Source organism: Trachemys scripta, chromosome 11 (genome assembly GCF_013100865.1).
Source record: "Trachemys scripta elegans isolate TJP31775 chromosome 11, CAS_Tse_1.0, whole genome shotgun sequence".
Classification (NCBI taxonomy): Eukaryota; Metazoa; Chordata; order Testudines; family Emydidae; genus Trachemys; species Trachemys scripta.
The window spans coordinates 25926805-25944371 of NC_048308.1; the positions used below are offsets into that span (position 1 = coordinate 25926805).

At 40.5% G+C, this 17567-nt stretch overlaps 1 protein-coding gene across 7 annotated transcripts in view; it reads right to left on the bottom strand.

Annotated features, from left to right (window-relative positions):
• The window catches only part of CACNB4 (calcium voltage-gated channel auxiliary subunit beta 4), a 200627-nt gene that overhangs the window by 31516 nt on the left and 151544 nt on the right, over window positions 1–17567 (bottom strand). For all 7 annotated transcript variants that reach the window (XR_004647649.1, XM_034785406.1, XM_034785407.1 and 4 more), the window contains 5 exons: window positions 14423–14553; window positions 12734–12810; window positions 12313–12332; window positions 12145–12225; window positions 9279–9337 (listed from right to left, as the gene is read on the bottom strand). Coding sequence is in view for 6 of the 7 variants with exons in the window: in XM_034785406.1 (XP_034641297.1) it covers window positions 9279–9337; window positions 12145–12225; window positions 12313–12332; window positions 12734–12810; window positions 14423–14553 (368 nt within the window). In the remaining variant the exon portion in view is untranslated. The remainder of the gene's footprint in view (window positions 1–9278; window positions 9338–12144; window positions 12226–12312; window positions 12333–12733; window positions 12811–14422; window positions 14554–17567) is intronic.

A 17567-nucleotide genomic window follows, 5' to 3' on the forward strand; every position in this document is an offset into this window, starting at 1 on the left:
TAAAATGAGGTCTTCAGGATCCCAGTCCAGCGAGCTATCCCCTACAACATGCATCCTGCATTCCTAGAGCAGGCTAGTTAAGTCACTTGCCCAAGGCTGCAAAGAAAGTCCATATCAGAGGCAAAATTAGAACACAGGCTTGTAAGCTGGGAAATTCTAACCACCTCTCTCTCTCTGTCACACTCATGCACACACGCACCAAGCTGGACTATGCGAAGTAGGTCACCACAAAGAATACTCCTCACACTACAGGCTAGACGGTAGCATTCAATCACAGCCTGGAGCTGGGAATAGCATGGAGGGATCATTTTACAGGGAGGGAAGGTAGAGTGGTGTGGAGATGTCTTGCAGGAGGAACTGTACCTCAGGGAGCATAGTTCTTCTCAGAGCTGCGAGTAGCACATGTCACATGCACACTGTGGCTGCCCAGCTCTGTAAACTGTGTAGAATGTGAGAATATGGTGAAGCCCCTTCCCTGACACATGAATGCAGGGACCACAATTGTTCCTAATCCTTGAGAGGGGTGATAAAGGGGGAGTGTGATGGGGTTTAACCCCCACCATTGGCAAGGAAAGGGAAAGAACACGAATTAGTCATACTCTGCATCTGGAGGAGGTGCCCCCTGGCCAGAGAAGGCGAAGCTAGGCCTTATAAGTAGGCTGAGGGAGCTCCATTGGAGAGAGACTGCAGAGGAGACAGGTCTCTCTGGTGGAGGGAAGCCAGGGGATAAGGTTTAAACAGACAAATAACAACTGAGGAAGAACACTACTGGAGCAGGTTAGGCTTCTGCAGGGGGAGGCCCTGAGACAGAGCCAACAAGGGGACTACACTGAAGCCTGAGAGGGTCAGAAGGGCTATTATTCTAAAGATTTGTTTGGCCTTTTATTTGGACTTGTTTGTGCTAACCTGGGATGTTAAAATGCTATAAAATGTTAAAAAATGCAGGAAATCAAAAGAAAACATTTTTGTTTAGGATTGAATGAAACGCTTTGTTCAACTAGAAATAATTTTTTTAAAACTTAAATTCACCAAAAAAATTCTAAATTTAATTCAAAACCATTTTTTAAATATTATTTTTCTGAATTTCCAGTGAACCAAAACAAAATCTGTTATTCACATAGCTCTAGAGCAGAGCTGTACACAAAACCGATCAACTAAATTGGTAGAAACCTCCTATGTGGACACTCCTATTTTGGTTTCAGAATGCCTTATATCAACGGAGCTTAAATCAATTCTCACAGTCTTAGCAGTTTCACTGTTTCATCTGTTCATTTAGGTGAGATTTTCACAAAGCATTTAAGGGATTTAAGAGACTAAATCCCACTGAAAGTTTTAGGAAAATCTCTTTCTTCCATGTCCATTCCCCCTTGTTGTGGGTGTAGATTTGTCACACAGTTAACAGTGGAGAGAAAAATGTTTTAAAAATTAGGAAAATGTGATTGCAAATCCATAAAAACTGCTGGGGCAATTGTAGCACCTGAAATACCATTTAACTTATTTTTCAAAAAAGGTTTAGATTTTAAGTGGATTGTGTTCCTTTAAGATTTTAGGCTGTTAGCTCCTCACTTTACCTATCTGTGGATGAAATTCATACCTCTGTCTGATCCGCCCTGCTAAGAGCTAACAGCAATGGGACAATTTGTAAAACTGACAGTGACAAAGATTGCAGATGGACCCTCTCTATTTCTCTCTCTTTGCGTGGACTAAACACACATCAGGGAAAGGCTATACGACAGTACCTCTGATTAGATTTGACAACCAAACGGGGGTTTATAAGGATCCCTTACTTTTTTACTTCTCCTGTGTAAACAGACATTACTGATTTTTGTGGCTTCTGATACACCTCAGTACTTCACCCTTGTAGTACAGAAATATACTTCACAACTTGACAGGACTTGTCACTTCCAGTTGCCATGGTTTCCTATTGAAGATAATGACTTCCAGCTACCATAGGCATATGCAAAGCTAAAGGACACGTGCCAACAACTGGGAAGAGAACAGATGTCACTGCTCTGTACCTACTCTTAATACAAATGTGCCCTGGGAATCCATGCAATAAACTGAAGTGAAATAAGATTAGTCAAACAGTTCAGGAGTGGGGGGGGGGGGGGGGGGAAGAGGGTATGGACGAGAATCATGAAGAGCTCAGAGAAATGACTCATTAAACTGCAGGCTGCTGTGTAAAATGCTCAATCCACCAGGTTTTAAAATTAAATACTAAGTTTGTGGGTTTTGCTAATGTCATCTGTGTTAGGCAAATTAAAAACTGGGGAAGGGCTACAAGTCTTACACCATAGCCTGCAGCTAAAGCTGTCATTCCTCAGAGCCGTTCACGGGTTAGGGAGGAGTTGTAGTCACTTCTTTAACTCCCATGAATACCTACCCTATCCCCACTCCACAGCCTAACTGGATAATCTTATTTTACAGGGCTTCTAATTTAACCCTGCATATTAAATGCATGTACACTGTGGGAAAAGGGGCACAGGAAGCTACCTCCTCCTTGAAGATCATCCCTGTGTAATGGCTGGGGCTTAAGCGACCAGGCTGGGCCAGAGTTGAAGGCAGGAGTGGAGACTAGCTACCAAGCCGAGTCAGGAGATGGGTACCAAGGTCAAGCCAGGCCTGGGTCAAAGGCAGAAGTAAGGAGCAAGATGAGGCGAAAGACAAGGTAGCAAGCTAGAATCTATGTTGTTGCTCAGACGGCTCCTTAAGGTAACTCCTGGTTTAAACTGTTGGTGTGGATCAAAGTTCTGTTGCTCTGGCCTCTCTGGGTAGTACTTGCTGCGGTGCTTAACTCTCCAGTAATTGTTGGGTGCTGCTTCACCTGGCTCCCCCGTGGTGACATAGAGGCAGTGGTCACCCAGGACCTCACAACCCCAAATTCTAGACCCATGGATCCTTATGGCATGAAACCACAGGGCAGGATATGACCCATTGCTCAATGGAACACTAGACCGGGACCTAGTTAGAGCATCCAGCAGTGCTCTATCGCCCCAAGAATCAGCTGGCTTGAGGCCTCCAGAACCCTGGCTGCTCCTGGCCACAAGTACTAAGAAAGAAAGAAACACTTTCTGGAGGAGCAGTAAGGAGTACTGCAGACCACTTAGGCTGTCACATAACATTGGGGCCCATATCAATACAGGCATGGATGGAGGGAATTAAACTAATAACAAAAAGGGAGGGTAAAAGAGTGAGGATATGAGCACTCAATACAAAATCAAGATGTTGAGAACAATAATCAAGGAACCAAAGGGCATGGAGAAGAAATTCTTTAATTGCCTATACACCAGTGCTAGGAGCCTGGGTAATAAACAAGCAGAATTGGAACTTCTGATTTATGAGCATAAATTCAATGTAGTTGGTATTATTGAAACCTGGGATGATTCACACAAGTGGAATGTTAAAATCAATGATTATAACCTATTTAGGAAGGATCAAATGAGCAAAAGTGTAGGGGGAGTAGCACTCCATATCAAAAATGGCATTACCTGTTCCCGAGTCACTGATAAGTCAGAAGAAAATTGTCTTGAATGCTTATGGATCAATGTCCTAACAGATAAAGCACAAGATGGAGTATTAGCTGGGGTCTGCTATGGACCACCAAATCGCACTAGGGAACAGGATGACCGTCTCCTTATGTACCTATGTACAATGTGTAGGCAAGAAAGCTGTGTGATCATGGGGGAACTTCAATTTGAATGACATATGCTGGAGATCTCATGCTGCCAGTACTAAAACATCCTTAGAATTTTTAAACATAATAGATGACAATTTCCTATCTGAAAAAGTGTTGCAGTCAACACGGGGAATTTCTATTTTAGACCTTGTTCTAACAAATAAAGAGGAACTGATCACAGAATTAAAAGTTAATGGTAGCTTAAGTACAAGTGATCATCTCTTGATCACATATCTAATGTGCAAGCAGAACACAATCTAAACCTGTAATATATACACTTAGTGTTTTAATAGGGCCAGTTTCACAAAGCTGAAAACAATAGAGACAAAACAGGTGGGAGGAAAAATTTAATTAAAAAAATGTGAGTGATCATTGGGAATCATTTAAGTACATCTTACTAAATGCCCCAAAAGCCACAATCAAGGAAGAAGGCTGGGTTGGTTAAAAAACTGTCCTGGTTTAGAGAGGAAGTGAAGGCAGCTGTAAATAATAAAATATACATATAACACAAATGGAAGAAGGGGGAAGTTAATAATAATTAATATAAATCAGAAGTTATTAATTGTAGAATGTTGATAAGGGAAACCAAGGAACACTAGAAGAAATCTCTGGCTAGCAGAGTTAAGGCCAATAAGGAGTTTTTTAAATAGATTAGGAACAAAAAGAATCCCAACAATGGTATTGGTCTATTATTACTAGATGTAAATGGTAGAATAATCAATAATAATGCAGAAAAGACAGATGTATTCAATAGATACTTCTGTTATGTATTTGGAGAAAAACAGATGATACAATTTCATCATATGGTGAAGATAACACTCTTCCCATGTCACTGGTATATCTCTGGAGGATATTAAAAAGAAGCTACTAAGGTTAGACTTTTTAAGTCAGCAGGTCCAAATAATATGCATCTAAGAATTTTTAGAGTTGGCTGAAGAACTCGCTGGACCATTAATGTTGATTTTCAATAAGTCTTAAAGCACTGGGGAAGTTCCAGAAGACTGGAAGAAAGTTAATGTTGTGACAATTTTTAAAAGGGTAAACAAGATGACCCAAGTAATTACAGGCCTGTAAGCCTGACATCAACCACAAGCACGATAGTGGAGCAGCTCTTATAGGACTCAATTAATAAAGAAGTAAAGGGGGTTAATGTAATTAATGCATATCAACATGGATTTATGGAAAACAGATTCTGTCAAATAACTTCATATCTTCTTTTTATGAGATTACAAGTTTGGTTTATAAAGGTAATAGTGTTAACATAATATATTTCTATAAGGCATTTGACTTAGTACTGCATGACATTTTGATTGAAAAATTAGAATATGAAAATCAGCATGGCACACATTAAAAGGATAAAAAATTGGCTAAGTAACAGGTCTCAAAATGTAACTGTGTGGTACCACAGGGATCAGTTCTTGGCTCTACACTATTTAACATCTTTATCAATGACCAAGCTTTCTAAAGAATGGGACTCATTTAACTGCTGACTCTTGACAAAAATGTAGTCAGTTTTCTGCAGCTGAAATGCATTTTCTGACAGTCAAGTAAGTGGCTTGTATTCAGATTTGAGACATATATTGCAACAACAGAAAAATAGCACTAAAAGGTACCCCAGAGCCTTAAGACAAGCATTTATTGTATGACTATGCCACAAATTGTACTAAAGAAATGTAATTTGGACAGTTCAGAGCTACTGTAATTAAATACTACTACATATGGACTTAACATTTTGCATCAAATTCTACATCGAAGTGCCAAAGTATTGGAGAGTTTAGAATGTTAGATATTCTTCAGCTGTTTGTCTCAGGGGATCTCACATCCCACAGTGATAGCATTCCACTCTTCTCTCATAATTCTATGAAGGCTGCAAAGAGTAGGAAATTCCCAGAAGTGCCATCACCTCAGATGTGCTTGCTATGTACTCCTCCTGTGTCACAATACTAACCTCTTTATATTTATCACATTAACACTAGGGAGCTCAGGTCCCCTACCCTGATGTTAACGTAGCATCAGAGTCATTTGAAGTCAAAGGCCACAGATTTAATAACAACTAATCAGTCACTAAAAACATTGATTTGCCCACACTGTGTGCTGAGTTACACACATGCAAGTGTACTGACTTCAGTGGAGTTTCACAGGTATAATTCAGGGCAGATTTGACCCATTGAGTCTAAGTTTATGTAACTCACACAGCAAGAGGCAACATGGAAAGAAGTGGAGGGTGTCAGTTCAAGTAGCTCCTCTTGCATTCAGACTTTTAATATTTTCACACATTCTTCCAACCCCTCAGCATGTAAGTTACACCAGTTTAGGCTCTTTAAAAGGATAGGTGGGGCCCCACTGGAGCTCTGCTGAAAAGTGCATTGACTCTCCACATATCCTTGACTCTCTGACCACACTCCGTACTGCCAAGTGCTGTCTACTTTCAGGGCTGCAACTAGTAGATGAAAACTTCAGGAGCCTTGTAGCCCTTTTACTGCACTTTCACCACTGAGGGCCTAGAATCTACAAGTGGTAACCAACCAGCACAGTGAGCCTCTAACATCAGTTTAGACTCTTTCGCCCACTAATCAATATATGAAACTTACACCACCTTACTCCAGATACGGGTGACAGATTTAGTTCCAGCAACTCAGTCACCATGTTGGATTCTGACAACAATACATTTGAACCAATCCAGACACACAAACAAAACAGTCAGCACTACCTTCAATTATCATGATATTTTAAGAAAATATTGTACTTTTTAAACCCATCCACACAAACAGCAGGATCTGTAGGAATTATCCCATGAACAAAGTTTTAATGACTTGTAACTTTTAGCTTAGTGAGATTGGCCACCTGAGCCAGTACTTGGCTTCTCATCTGGAAACATTTATAAATCTTAGTGAAGACATTATCCTTCCAGAAACCAACTCTGCACAATGTCACAGTCTCAGTAATGCGCCGTTTGTCATTAAATCAGGAGGGCTTTCAAAGCCATTGGAGAGTCTCCTAAAGTTCTGCAGCATTTTTTGACATGTGAGAGCATGTGGTGTGCCCCTGGAAAGCAGAGTTCAAATGATCTAGGACTGAAGTTCAAATAATCTACAAATGGGTACTTACTACCAAAAAGGAATGAATGACAAAAAAAGGGAGCACCATCTATTGGGTGCATATACAGAAAGTAATTTCCCTGGAGCGGATACCACAGAAAACATCAACTATATATATTTGCTGGCAACAACAAAATGCCAATTTTGCTTTTTGCCATTATGGTGCCTTTACCATAACCTCATGGACCTTATTATTTATAGTGTATTAGTGCCTACAATGTCGCTAGATGCTTTAGAAAAAACAATTGCTACCATGTGGTGGCTGGCACCGTGCAAACTGCCCCCACCAATGTGCCCCAGGGATTGAGGAAAGCAGATCAGGACTTCCCGGGGGTTGAGCCAACCCCTAGAACATCAGGGACTTCCCCAACAACACCTGAGAGCAGCAGTAGAGCAGTGAGCTCAGTCTAAATTCTTAAAGGAATTAAAATTCTTCTCTTGCTCTCAGTTGCTCAAGGAAAAGCCTTTCTTTGCATGAGCTGAGGAGGCTATATACTTTGTTCTCTCTCCCTCCTGCATCCCCCTGCAGTTTCTGCAACCTTTTCAAGTACAGTAACTCCTCACTTAACACTGTAGTTATGTTCCTGAAAAATGCGACTTTCAGTGAAATGATGTTAAGCGAATCCAATTTCCCCATAAGAATTAATGTAAATGAGGGGGTTAGGTTCCAGGAAAAAAATTTTCACCAGACAAAATACTATATTATATAGGAGGGCTTTCAAAGGGCTTTTTTATATATATATACACACATACACACACATAGTACAAGTTTTAAACAAACAATTTAATACTGGTACACAGTGATGATGATTGTGAAGCTCGGTTGAGGTGGAGGAGTCAGAGGGTGGGATATTTCCCTTACTGCTAAATGATGAACTAGCAATTGGCCGAGCCCTCAAGGGTTAACTCTCTCACTCTACAAGGCGTCAGGAATGGAGGGAGATATTCGCATTTCCCCTTTAAGTACACTGCCTTGGTAATTAGATCAGCTTGTTGAGACTGCAGCTGCTGCAAACTCCCTCAGTCCTGAGTGTCCCCCCTGCTCTATGGAAGATGGGGTAAGCGGGGTTCAGGAACAGGGGGAGGGGGACACCCTGACATTAGCCCCCCTATTCCTTCCCCCTCCCCCCCCCGCACAGCAAGCAGGAGTCTCGGGGAGCAGCTCCAAGGCAGAGGGCAGGAGCAGCACATGGCAGTGGGGGGAGGGACACAGCTGAACTGCAGGCAGCTGCTGCACATGGAATTTAGGGGAGCGGGGAGCTGATAGGGGGAGCGGGGAGCTGATAGGGGGAGCGGATATGGGGGCTGCCAGTCCACCCTGGTTCCAAGCCCCCACCAGCTAGCTGCAACGGACTGCTCTTCCTGCAAGCAGTAGACAAAGCAGGCGGCTGCCAAACGACGTTAGAAGGGAGCATTGCGCAACTTTAAACGAGCATGTTCCCTAATTGATCAACAACATAACAACGAAACAATGTTAACCGGGACGACTTTAAGTGAGGAGTTACTGTACCTGACATGTTTTCCTACATGTTTGTTTTTGGGCATTGTCTTTTCCAAAATTGAATTTTTAAATATTTTTGACTCTTGAGTACATGTAATAGCTGATTTTTCTGCCCTGAGCCTTCTCTTTGCTCACTGTTTAAATTCACTCTGTTCCTGATAGTTATTCCAGCATCAGGGTGTGATTAGTTTATTTAGAGCATATTCTGTTGTATAAGAGACCTGAACTTGACAAATGGTATCACATCAAAATTAGCCCACCTCCCCGAGAAGCGTAAGGGAAGTCAACAAGAGATGCTATCCCATCGACACAGCACAGTGTAGCCACTGCGGTAAGTGGATCTAACTACTTTACTTCAGTTACGTTATTCATGTAACTGCAGTTGCGTAAGTTAGATCGATTTACCGTGGTAATGTAGACCAGCCCTCAGGTTCTTTTTAATGTTGCATCTAAGATCCTTGCCACATGTCATCATTAGAGATTCCATAGCACTTCTTTCTTTTTGCCCTTGTCAAATTCCACCTAGGATAATTACATTCTGCCTATCTACATTTTCCCTGCAATTTCAGTTGGATTCAGTATTCAGGCAAAATTCTGCTCTGTTACACCTTCCATTCTTCGTGTTGTTATGCACTCTTAAAAACAGTTGTTGTTTGTCACCCGGTGGCTACAATTCAGTGTTGAATAAAAGGTTTTCTACATACACCTCTGCTCCGATATACCGCGACCCGATATAACACGAATTCGGATATAACGCGGTAAAGCAGTGCTCCGTGGAGGGCGGGGCTGTGCACTCCGGTAGATCAAAGCAAGTTCGATATAACACGGTTTCACCTATAACGCGGTAAGATTTTTTGGCTCCCAAGGACAGCATTATATCGAGGTAGAGGTGTATATAGTTAGTGAATCAGTTGAAACGTGCACTGGGGTCCTCCTCGATAAAAGGCACTACATAAAATCATTATAATGTGGGAAAAAACATGAAAAGGATTATATTTCTCACCTCCCATCAAACCTGTGCTTCAGGAAGTCAAAGAGGGCTTTCTGCATCATGTCTGTTACCTTTGCAGAGGTGAGGAAGATTGAACAAAGAGGATTGACAGGGAGAGAAAAGTCAAAAGTAAGAAAAGAGGTAGAAGGTAAGGACATTTCCAATAATCAGTGTCCTTTACATAGATAGTAATCATTTAATTGTAGTGCTATCATCAACGAGCTCTCATTCAAACACATCTGGCAGCTGCAATTTATATCTATTCAGATGGAATAAATACTTCATTATAAAGGTTTTCTAGTTTTCTGAAACATACTCCTAAGTGCTCATATGCGGGAGTGTTCTAAGAGCAATGGTTAACATCTTCACAATGAGATGTCTGGGCAGAAAATGGATCTGGATCCTATTACCACACATGGGCAAAATCCTGAGAGATGCTGAGCATCTGTAATTCCCACTGACTTGTTGGATGAACTCTTTACCCCTTTCAGAGTAATTCAGACTGCCACCCATAATTGTAACCAATTCAAGACCCTGTGTCTCTGGCAGTTTATTTCTCAAAAATTATACTTTTCACACGCCTCTTGCACACTTTCATCAGAAAAAGTGTGCAAAGAACTTTCCCATATAGATTACATAGGGATTACAAATGTGTCTCTCTCTATATTTTTCTAACTGAAGGAAATATCCTAATTCCATCACCATTTAACTGGATACTTTATGCACCTAAAAGGTATTTCATTTCCAAGGAATCTTTTTTTTCCAGGGGAGATTCTGTGTGTCTAATTTGTAGCATGTTGTATATTTAAACCAGCAAACGAAACCCCTCCAAATTTGAGAGTCCTTGGACCAAATTCATTTAGGCTGCAGCACCACTGAAGTCAATTCAGTTATGCCAAGGAAGAATTTTTACCCCTTCGGGGAAAGCTGCCATGTAATTAAAAGACAGATATTAGAAAATGAGATGCAGTAGAGCCTAATTCTCACTTTGCTAATCTGCAAATCCAATAATTCTCACCCAAAAAACCTGATTCAAGAGTAGAGTGCTGCATAATAATAGCACCATGTTGTCATATTACTAATACTTCACTACTTTTATAAAATATATTACAGTACTTTATTACTGTGAAGTATTATCAACAGTCATTAAACTAAGTGAAGTGTAACTGATTATATGTTCATACTCCTTTTTGACCCAATTCAGCAAAGCACTTAATGTGCTTAACTTTCAGCACATGCTAACACTGCTTTGCTGAATAGGATGGATTTACACCTGTGCTTCAAGTTAAGCATGTGTTCAAATGCTTTCCTAAATCTGGATCTTACTTGCTAATTTTCAGAATTTAATAATGAATGCCCTGGTTAACTGTGCATATTAGTGACAGGTCTGTCTCATCTTACGCGGGGGTTCCGTTCCGCGGTTAGCGCGTAAAGCGAAAACCGCATATAGCCAAAACCCCATTGAGTTCAATGGCGGGCGAAATCGCCCGCACTACAGGTATAGTATTAAAACTGTTGTTTTTCTCTTTTTTGTTGTTGTTTTTGCCGACCGCATAAAGTTGAAATCGCGCATGTTAAATGCGCGTAAGATGCGACAGACCTGTACATATTGTTATACTGAATAGAGGGTGATTGTTTAGGTGGGCTAGGATTCTCTTCAGCCTTAAATTTCTATGCAATAACTTTAAAAAAAACAAAACACCTCACACACTTCAGTAATAGTGATGGGTTCACAAGATCAGCGCCTGGAGTAGGAATGTAGAAATTACCATACTGGAGCTGACCAATGCTGCATCTAGTCTAGTCTCTCCAGTACCAGGCATTTCATAGGAAGATGTAAAATTCTCATAATGCATGATTATGGCATAATATGGCATCAGTTAGGTCTTGTCAACACACAGGAAACTTGCACTAGTTTAACTAAGGTCACATGAGAAAGTTGCACTGGTTTAACTTAAACAACGAGGAGTACTTGTGGCATCTTAGAGACTAACAAATTTATTTGGACATAAGCTTTTGTGGCCAAAACTCACTTCATCAAATGCATGGAGTGGAAAATACAGTAGGCAGGTATAAATACACAGTACATAAAAAGATGGTATTTGCCTTACCAAGTGCGGTGGTCAGTGCTAATGAGACAATTCAATTAATGTGGAAGTGGACTATTCTCAATAGTAGAATACCAAGGGAGGAAAAATCACTTTTGTAGTGGTAATGAGGCCAATGTAATCAGGGTGGCCAATTTCAAACAGTTGACAAGAAGGTGTGAGTAACAGTAGGGGGACAATTCGTTTTTGTAGTGACCCCTCCAATCCCAGTCTTTATTCAGGCCTAATTTGATGGTGTCCAGTTTGTAAATTAATTCCAGTTCTGGTGTTTCTCGTTGGAATCTATTTTTGAAGTTTTTTTGTTGAAGAATTGCCACTTTTAAGTCTGCTATTGAGTGTCCAGGGAGATTGAAGTGTTCTTTGACTGGTTTTTGAATGTTATAATTCTTGACGTCTGATTTGTGTCCATCTATTCTTTTGCGTAGAGACTGTCTGGTTTGGCCAATGTTCACGGCAGAGGGGCACTGCTGGCACATGATGGCATACATCACATTGGATGTGATGTTAAACTGATTTAGTCAAATGGGTGCAAAAGGCTGAATAGCCACACTTATTTAAACCAGGCTTATTTGTATTTAGCATAAATCTACTAGGAATCTTTAAGATAAACCAGAATAAAAATATCGACACAGGCTGTTGCACCAGTTTAACTAACTTGTTCTAAAGGCTGATTAGTGCAATGTCTCTGTGTGTGTGTGAGTGTGTGTGTGAGAGAGAGAGAGAGAGAGACTAGAAAATAGTAATTAAATGTAACTAAATAGAATAGATACCTCATAACCTTTCAGCGACGGGCCAACTAACACAACAGGCCTCATGGATGGCACTACGTCATAAGGAGGAACATGTTCCGTCTGAAAGAAGAAAATGTCCCATCAGCACATAACCTAAAACAGACTCAGCATGCAAACTGTAGAAACTATGTAGCAAAATATACTTACCACTTTTTGTTTCTGTTTTGCTAAAAGACCAAAAACAAGAACTTTATTAACATGCATACTGCACATAATGCAATAGTCACAAGATTTGCAAACAAAGATCACTCTGTCAATGCACTTATTATTTGTATTTCTGCATCTCCTTTCTGATCAGTATTAGTCACTACCCTTCTGAGGGAGTCTGCCAGCTTTTCTGGTTCTTTTCTCCAGCTCTCTACATGACTGATACATTTAGAAGCAAATATTTTTTTCTTCTCCAATTATTTTGGGGAAGGTTTGAACAAATAAGCATTTATCTATGGGATATTTTTATAAATTAGTAATAAGAGGGTGTGGAGAAGCCCTTTATTTTATTTTATTTGCTACGTTTAAGGTAAGTTTAAGAAACAGTAATAGTTTTCCTTATATAAAATCCAAAATTCACCTGTGGAAGTGGGTGTAGCTCTAAATGTGCCAGACACCATTTCTCCAAGACTCGAAGAAGAATTTCCACTTGATTTCCTACAGCATTACAAAGAATGCCCATTAACACAAAGTATTCTGAGAGTGAACTCACAAGGCCCTGCAGCTCCTATTCCAGCCTCAGAGATGCTGCACTGCTGTCCCAGGGCCTGCCTAGAGGTTGGGAGGAGGAGAAATTACAACCCATATGCCTCTGCTTAATTCACCACGCAGTCATATGATCAGAGAAGGGCGAGTTCCATCACTTGGCCCCAGTGATACAAAAGGGATTCACGTACACAGATTCCCATAATCTGATATTCTCTTTTACTGTGCATCCGTCCCAGTTAGGTACCTCTCTCTCCAAACATCAAGGCACAAGGGCTAACACTCACCTATTTCAAGATGTAAAAGCAATTTGGATAAATCAGAGTTGATGTTGTTCAATTATTCTAGAAACATTTGCCCAGATAATTTACTCTTGAAATGATTCCTGAGCTTGATTAAGTAAATTAGTATGGCAATTCCCTGCCATTACTTTATAGACTAAATTATGCTCCTCACTTTTGCCATTTATTATGGCTAGATTCAATCATCTCACCTTTCTTTCCTTTACAATGAAGTACCATTATCTGCATGCACCCTCTCATCAGCGTTAGTAGGAGTTCCATGATTAAAGTAAGTCTGTTGTTTGGGTATTTAGCCAGTGGATGGTGACATGTTCACACACAGTAGGCAGGCCTCACAGTGATTAACTGGCAGAGCTGTGGCTCTCCGGCTTGTACTCAAGCCTGTGTTATCTAAGGGTATGTCTTCACTACCCACCGGATCAGTGGGCAGCAATCGATCCAGCGGGGATTGATTTATTGTGTCTAGTCTAGATGTGATAAATCGACCCCCGAGTGCTCTCCCATCGACTCCTGTACTCCACTGCCACAAGAGGCGCAGGCAGAGTCGACGGAGGAGTGGCAGCAGTTGACTCACCGCAGTGAAGACACCACGGTAAATTGATCTAAGTACGTCGACTTCCGCTACATTATTCACATAGCTGAAGTTGCGTAACTTAGATCGATCCTCCCCCCAGTGTAGACCAGGGCTAAGACACGTGCACCATTTAGGCCTAGGGGTGGAGAGACGAGGAGGAGACAGGCTGGGGATGAAAGTGGAGAGGCAACCTGAGGTGAGAAGCAGTGGAGAGGCCGGAGTGCAGTCTCTCTTAAAGAAAGGGTTGCAATGAGAAAGGAGTGCTGCAACACTGTCTCTGTGCTGTTCCCAACGTACCAATTTAGTGGTGAGTCAGAATAAAAAGAGTATGAGGCAAAATCTTAGGGCCCATGAGTGATCACTGATTTGATCTAACCCTGCATGGGCTCAGACTGCTTGTCCTCCAGAACCCTCCACACTTTAGTCCACATCCTGTAGGACTCATTTTTCAAAGTTTATCCCTGTAGTTTTCCTGTCCCTCGGATTCAACATCAGAGACAGTGAGAGATCTAGGATGCCTGCTACTTTCTGCAAACGTGTATATTTTAACTCACTGTCCATTTTGGTATATGAATACAAAACCATTTTTAGACAAGAGGAGACTGAGGAATACATTAAAACAAATCAGCTGAACTTCAAATATTGCCCAGTGTTTGTTGCATCTTGAAATGGCTAAGGACAGTCTTACCCTCCATGGAAACGTCCTCTCTTCTGCTCCTGCTGAATTCGGATATTCTCCAGCCGAAGTGGGCTTGGAATGAAGCCAATCTCACAACCCTCTTTAACCAGCCTTCCTATCCACCAGTCGTTATTATATTTCTGTAACACAGACAGATTATTGTGCCATACCAAGAGCTCTTAAGACTGAAGACTTGTATGTGCCCACAGAACAGGTACAGCCCAAGCTGTGTCAGTACAGGTTTCTCTCTGAACTTTCTCAGCCTTGACATGGAGTGTCAAATTCTGTATTTACTCTCTATGTCCAGGCATGACTTTTCTGCTGACACCATCAACAAATATGCAAACTGGTGCCAAGGGTAACGGTAGTTTGGGAGAGTGGTCTACTATCTAACACCCTAATCACTGGACCATCTTTCCTCTATCTTGACTTCAGTTTATTTGCAGTCATATACCCTAGAAACGGCTAAACCACTTGGATATATATTTTTAATGAAGTTAAGAAATTTTACTTCCAGAGACTTTAATACATTTCTTAAAGCATCGTTTTCTTGTATTGTTAACTTTTGTTAACATTACATTAATTTAATTGAAAGTTTGGCCCAATCTAAACTACAGTGATATAAAGAGTGATGCCATAAAGACAAAAGATTTGTTGCAACTATCTGGTGACAGGACTTTTTAAGCAAGCTCTTTTGAAGATTTACAATTTGTTCTCCTCGTTTAGGTCCTTGTAAATTGAGCAAATTATATTTTTTAGCAATTTTGTAATTTTCTAAAAAATTGCAATGATTTTTTGGCAAGAGCTCTTGGCACCATATTTCAAAAGGAATATTAGTTTTCCTAGAGAGGTTATACATAATAAAAGCCAGTGCGTATCAATCCCATTTGAATACTTTCAGAAAAAATAAATCAAAGATTTGTTTGCAAAATGAGTGAGGAAGAAGCCAAATATATACTCCCATCTCTCTAAATTATCAGTTCCCTGGCCCCAAACTCTCAGGCCCTTAAATTCATTCTTGGACAACTAAATAAATACATTCTAAAGCTCCTATTTGAAGTCAATGAGATCTGCACAGGCTCAAGACCAATTAAAAAAAAATCAGACCACTTATTTAGGGGCCCAACTTTAGGCTCTCAAATTTGAAAGTTCAGCCTCAACAACTTCCTAGCAAAAGTATATTTTTTCCTCACCTTCCATACAAGTTTTTTCTGTGGTTTGCATTATCCTTTGTTATATACTATTATGATATGCTAGTTTAAGAACATAAGAATGGCCACACTGATCAGACCAATGGTCCATCTAGCCCAGTATCCTGTCTCAGACAATGGTCCATGCCAGAGCTTCAGGGGGAATGTACAGAACTGGGAAATTATGGAGTGATCCACCCATCTTCCACTGTTGGCTTCTGGTAGTCAGAAGTTTAGAACGGTCTTGCAAGTGGGGTTGCATCCCTGGCCATCTTGATGGACATATGTCTATGAACTTATCCAGTACTTTTTTGAACGCAGTTATACTTTTGGCCATCACAACATCCCATGGCAATGAGTTTCACAGATTAATTGTGCATCATGTGAAATAGTACTCCCTCTTGTTTGTATGAAACCTGCTACCTATTAATTTCATTGGATGACCCCTGGTTTTTGTATACTATTCTATTCACTTTTTCCACACCATTCATGATCTTATAGACCTCTATTATATCATCACTTAGTCATCTCTTTTCTAAGCTGAACAGCCCTAATCTTTTCAGTCTGTCCTCGTATGGAAGCTGTTCCATAGCCTTGATAATCTATGTTGCCATTCTCTGAACCATTTCCAGTTCCACTATTCCCTTTTTGAAATGGAGTGACTGGAACTGGACAGAGTATTCAAGGTGTGAGTGCACCATGGATTTATATAATGATTTTAAGATATTTTCTGTCTTATTTTCTATCCCTCGCTTAATAGTTCCTAACATACTGTTAGCCTTTTTGACTGCTACTTGGAATTATTTTTTCAAGTGTGTGTTATTTTGCACTTATCAATGATGAATTTAATCTGCCATTTTGTTGCCCAGTCACCCAGTTTTGTGAGATCCCTCTGTAACTCCTTAGAGTCTGCTTTGGACTTAACTATCTTGAATAATTTGGTATCATCTGCAAATTTTCCCACTTCACTATTCATCCCTTTTTCCTGATCATTAATTAATATGTTGAACAGCACAGGTCCTTGGGTGACCCTGCTGTTCACCTTTCTCCATTGTGAAAACAAACCATTTATTCCTGTCCTTTGTTTCCTACCTTTCAACCAGTTACCTTCCCTCTTATTCCATGGCTACTTAGTTTGCTTAAGAGCCTTTGGAGAGAGACCTTGTCAAAGGTTTTCTGAAAATCCAAGTACACTGTAATGACTGGATCCCCTACTCCACATGCTTGTTGGCCCTCTCAAAGAACTAGATTAGATTGGAGAGGCATGACTTTCCTTTACAAAAGCCAGGTTGACTCTTCCACACTTCCCCAACAAAATGTGTTGATCTATGTATCTGAAAGTTCTGTTCTGTTTTTACCAATTTGCCCAGTACTGAACTTAGGCTCACTGGCCTGTAATTTCCAGGATCTCCTCTGCAGCTCTTTTTAAAAATTAACATTACATTAATTACCTGCCAGTCATCTAGGATAGAGGTGATTTAAGTGATAGGTTACATACCAGAGTTAGTAGTTCAGCAATTTCATATTTGAGTTTCTTCAGAACTCTTGGGAAAATACCGTCTGGTCCTGGTGACTTATTACTGTTTAGTTTATCAATTTGTGCTAAAACCTCTTCTACTGAGGCATCAATTTGGGACAGTACTTCAGATCTGTCACCCCAAAAACAGCTCTGATGTGGCTGTCTTCCCAACATCCTCTGCAGTGGAGACTGATGCAAAGAATTCATTTCAGAAACTGTAGACTGAACTACAAGACCCTACGTCCTGGGAATCTCACAAATAAATCACCAACTAAAGTACCAGACAACCATTTTAAATTGATCTTGTTCTTGGCTGTCCATTTTAGAGTAACATCCACAACTTTTGCCATCTTCAGATGGATTGTTACAGATAAAAACATCTGTCCGGGGAAATGTACAAAGTTCTGCATATATAATGTTTTGCATCAACAATAAAATGGGCTAT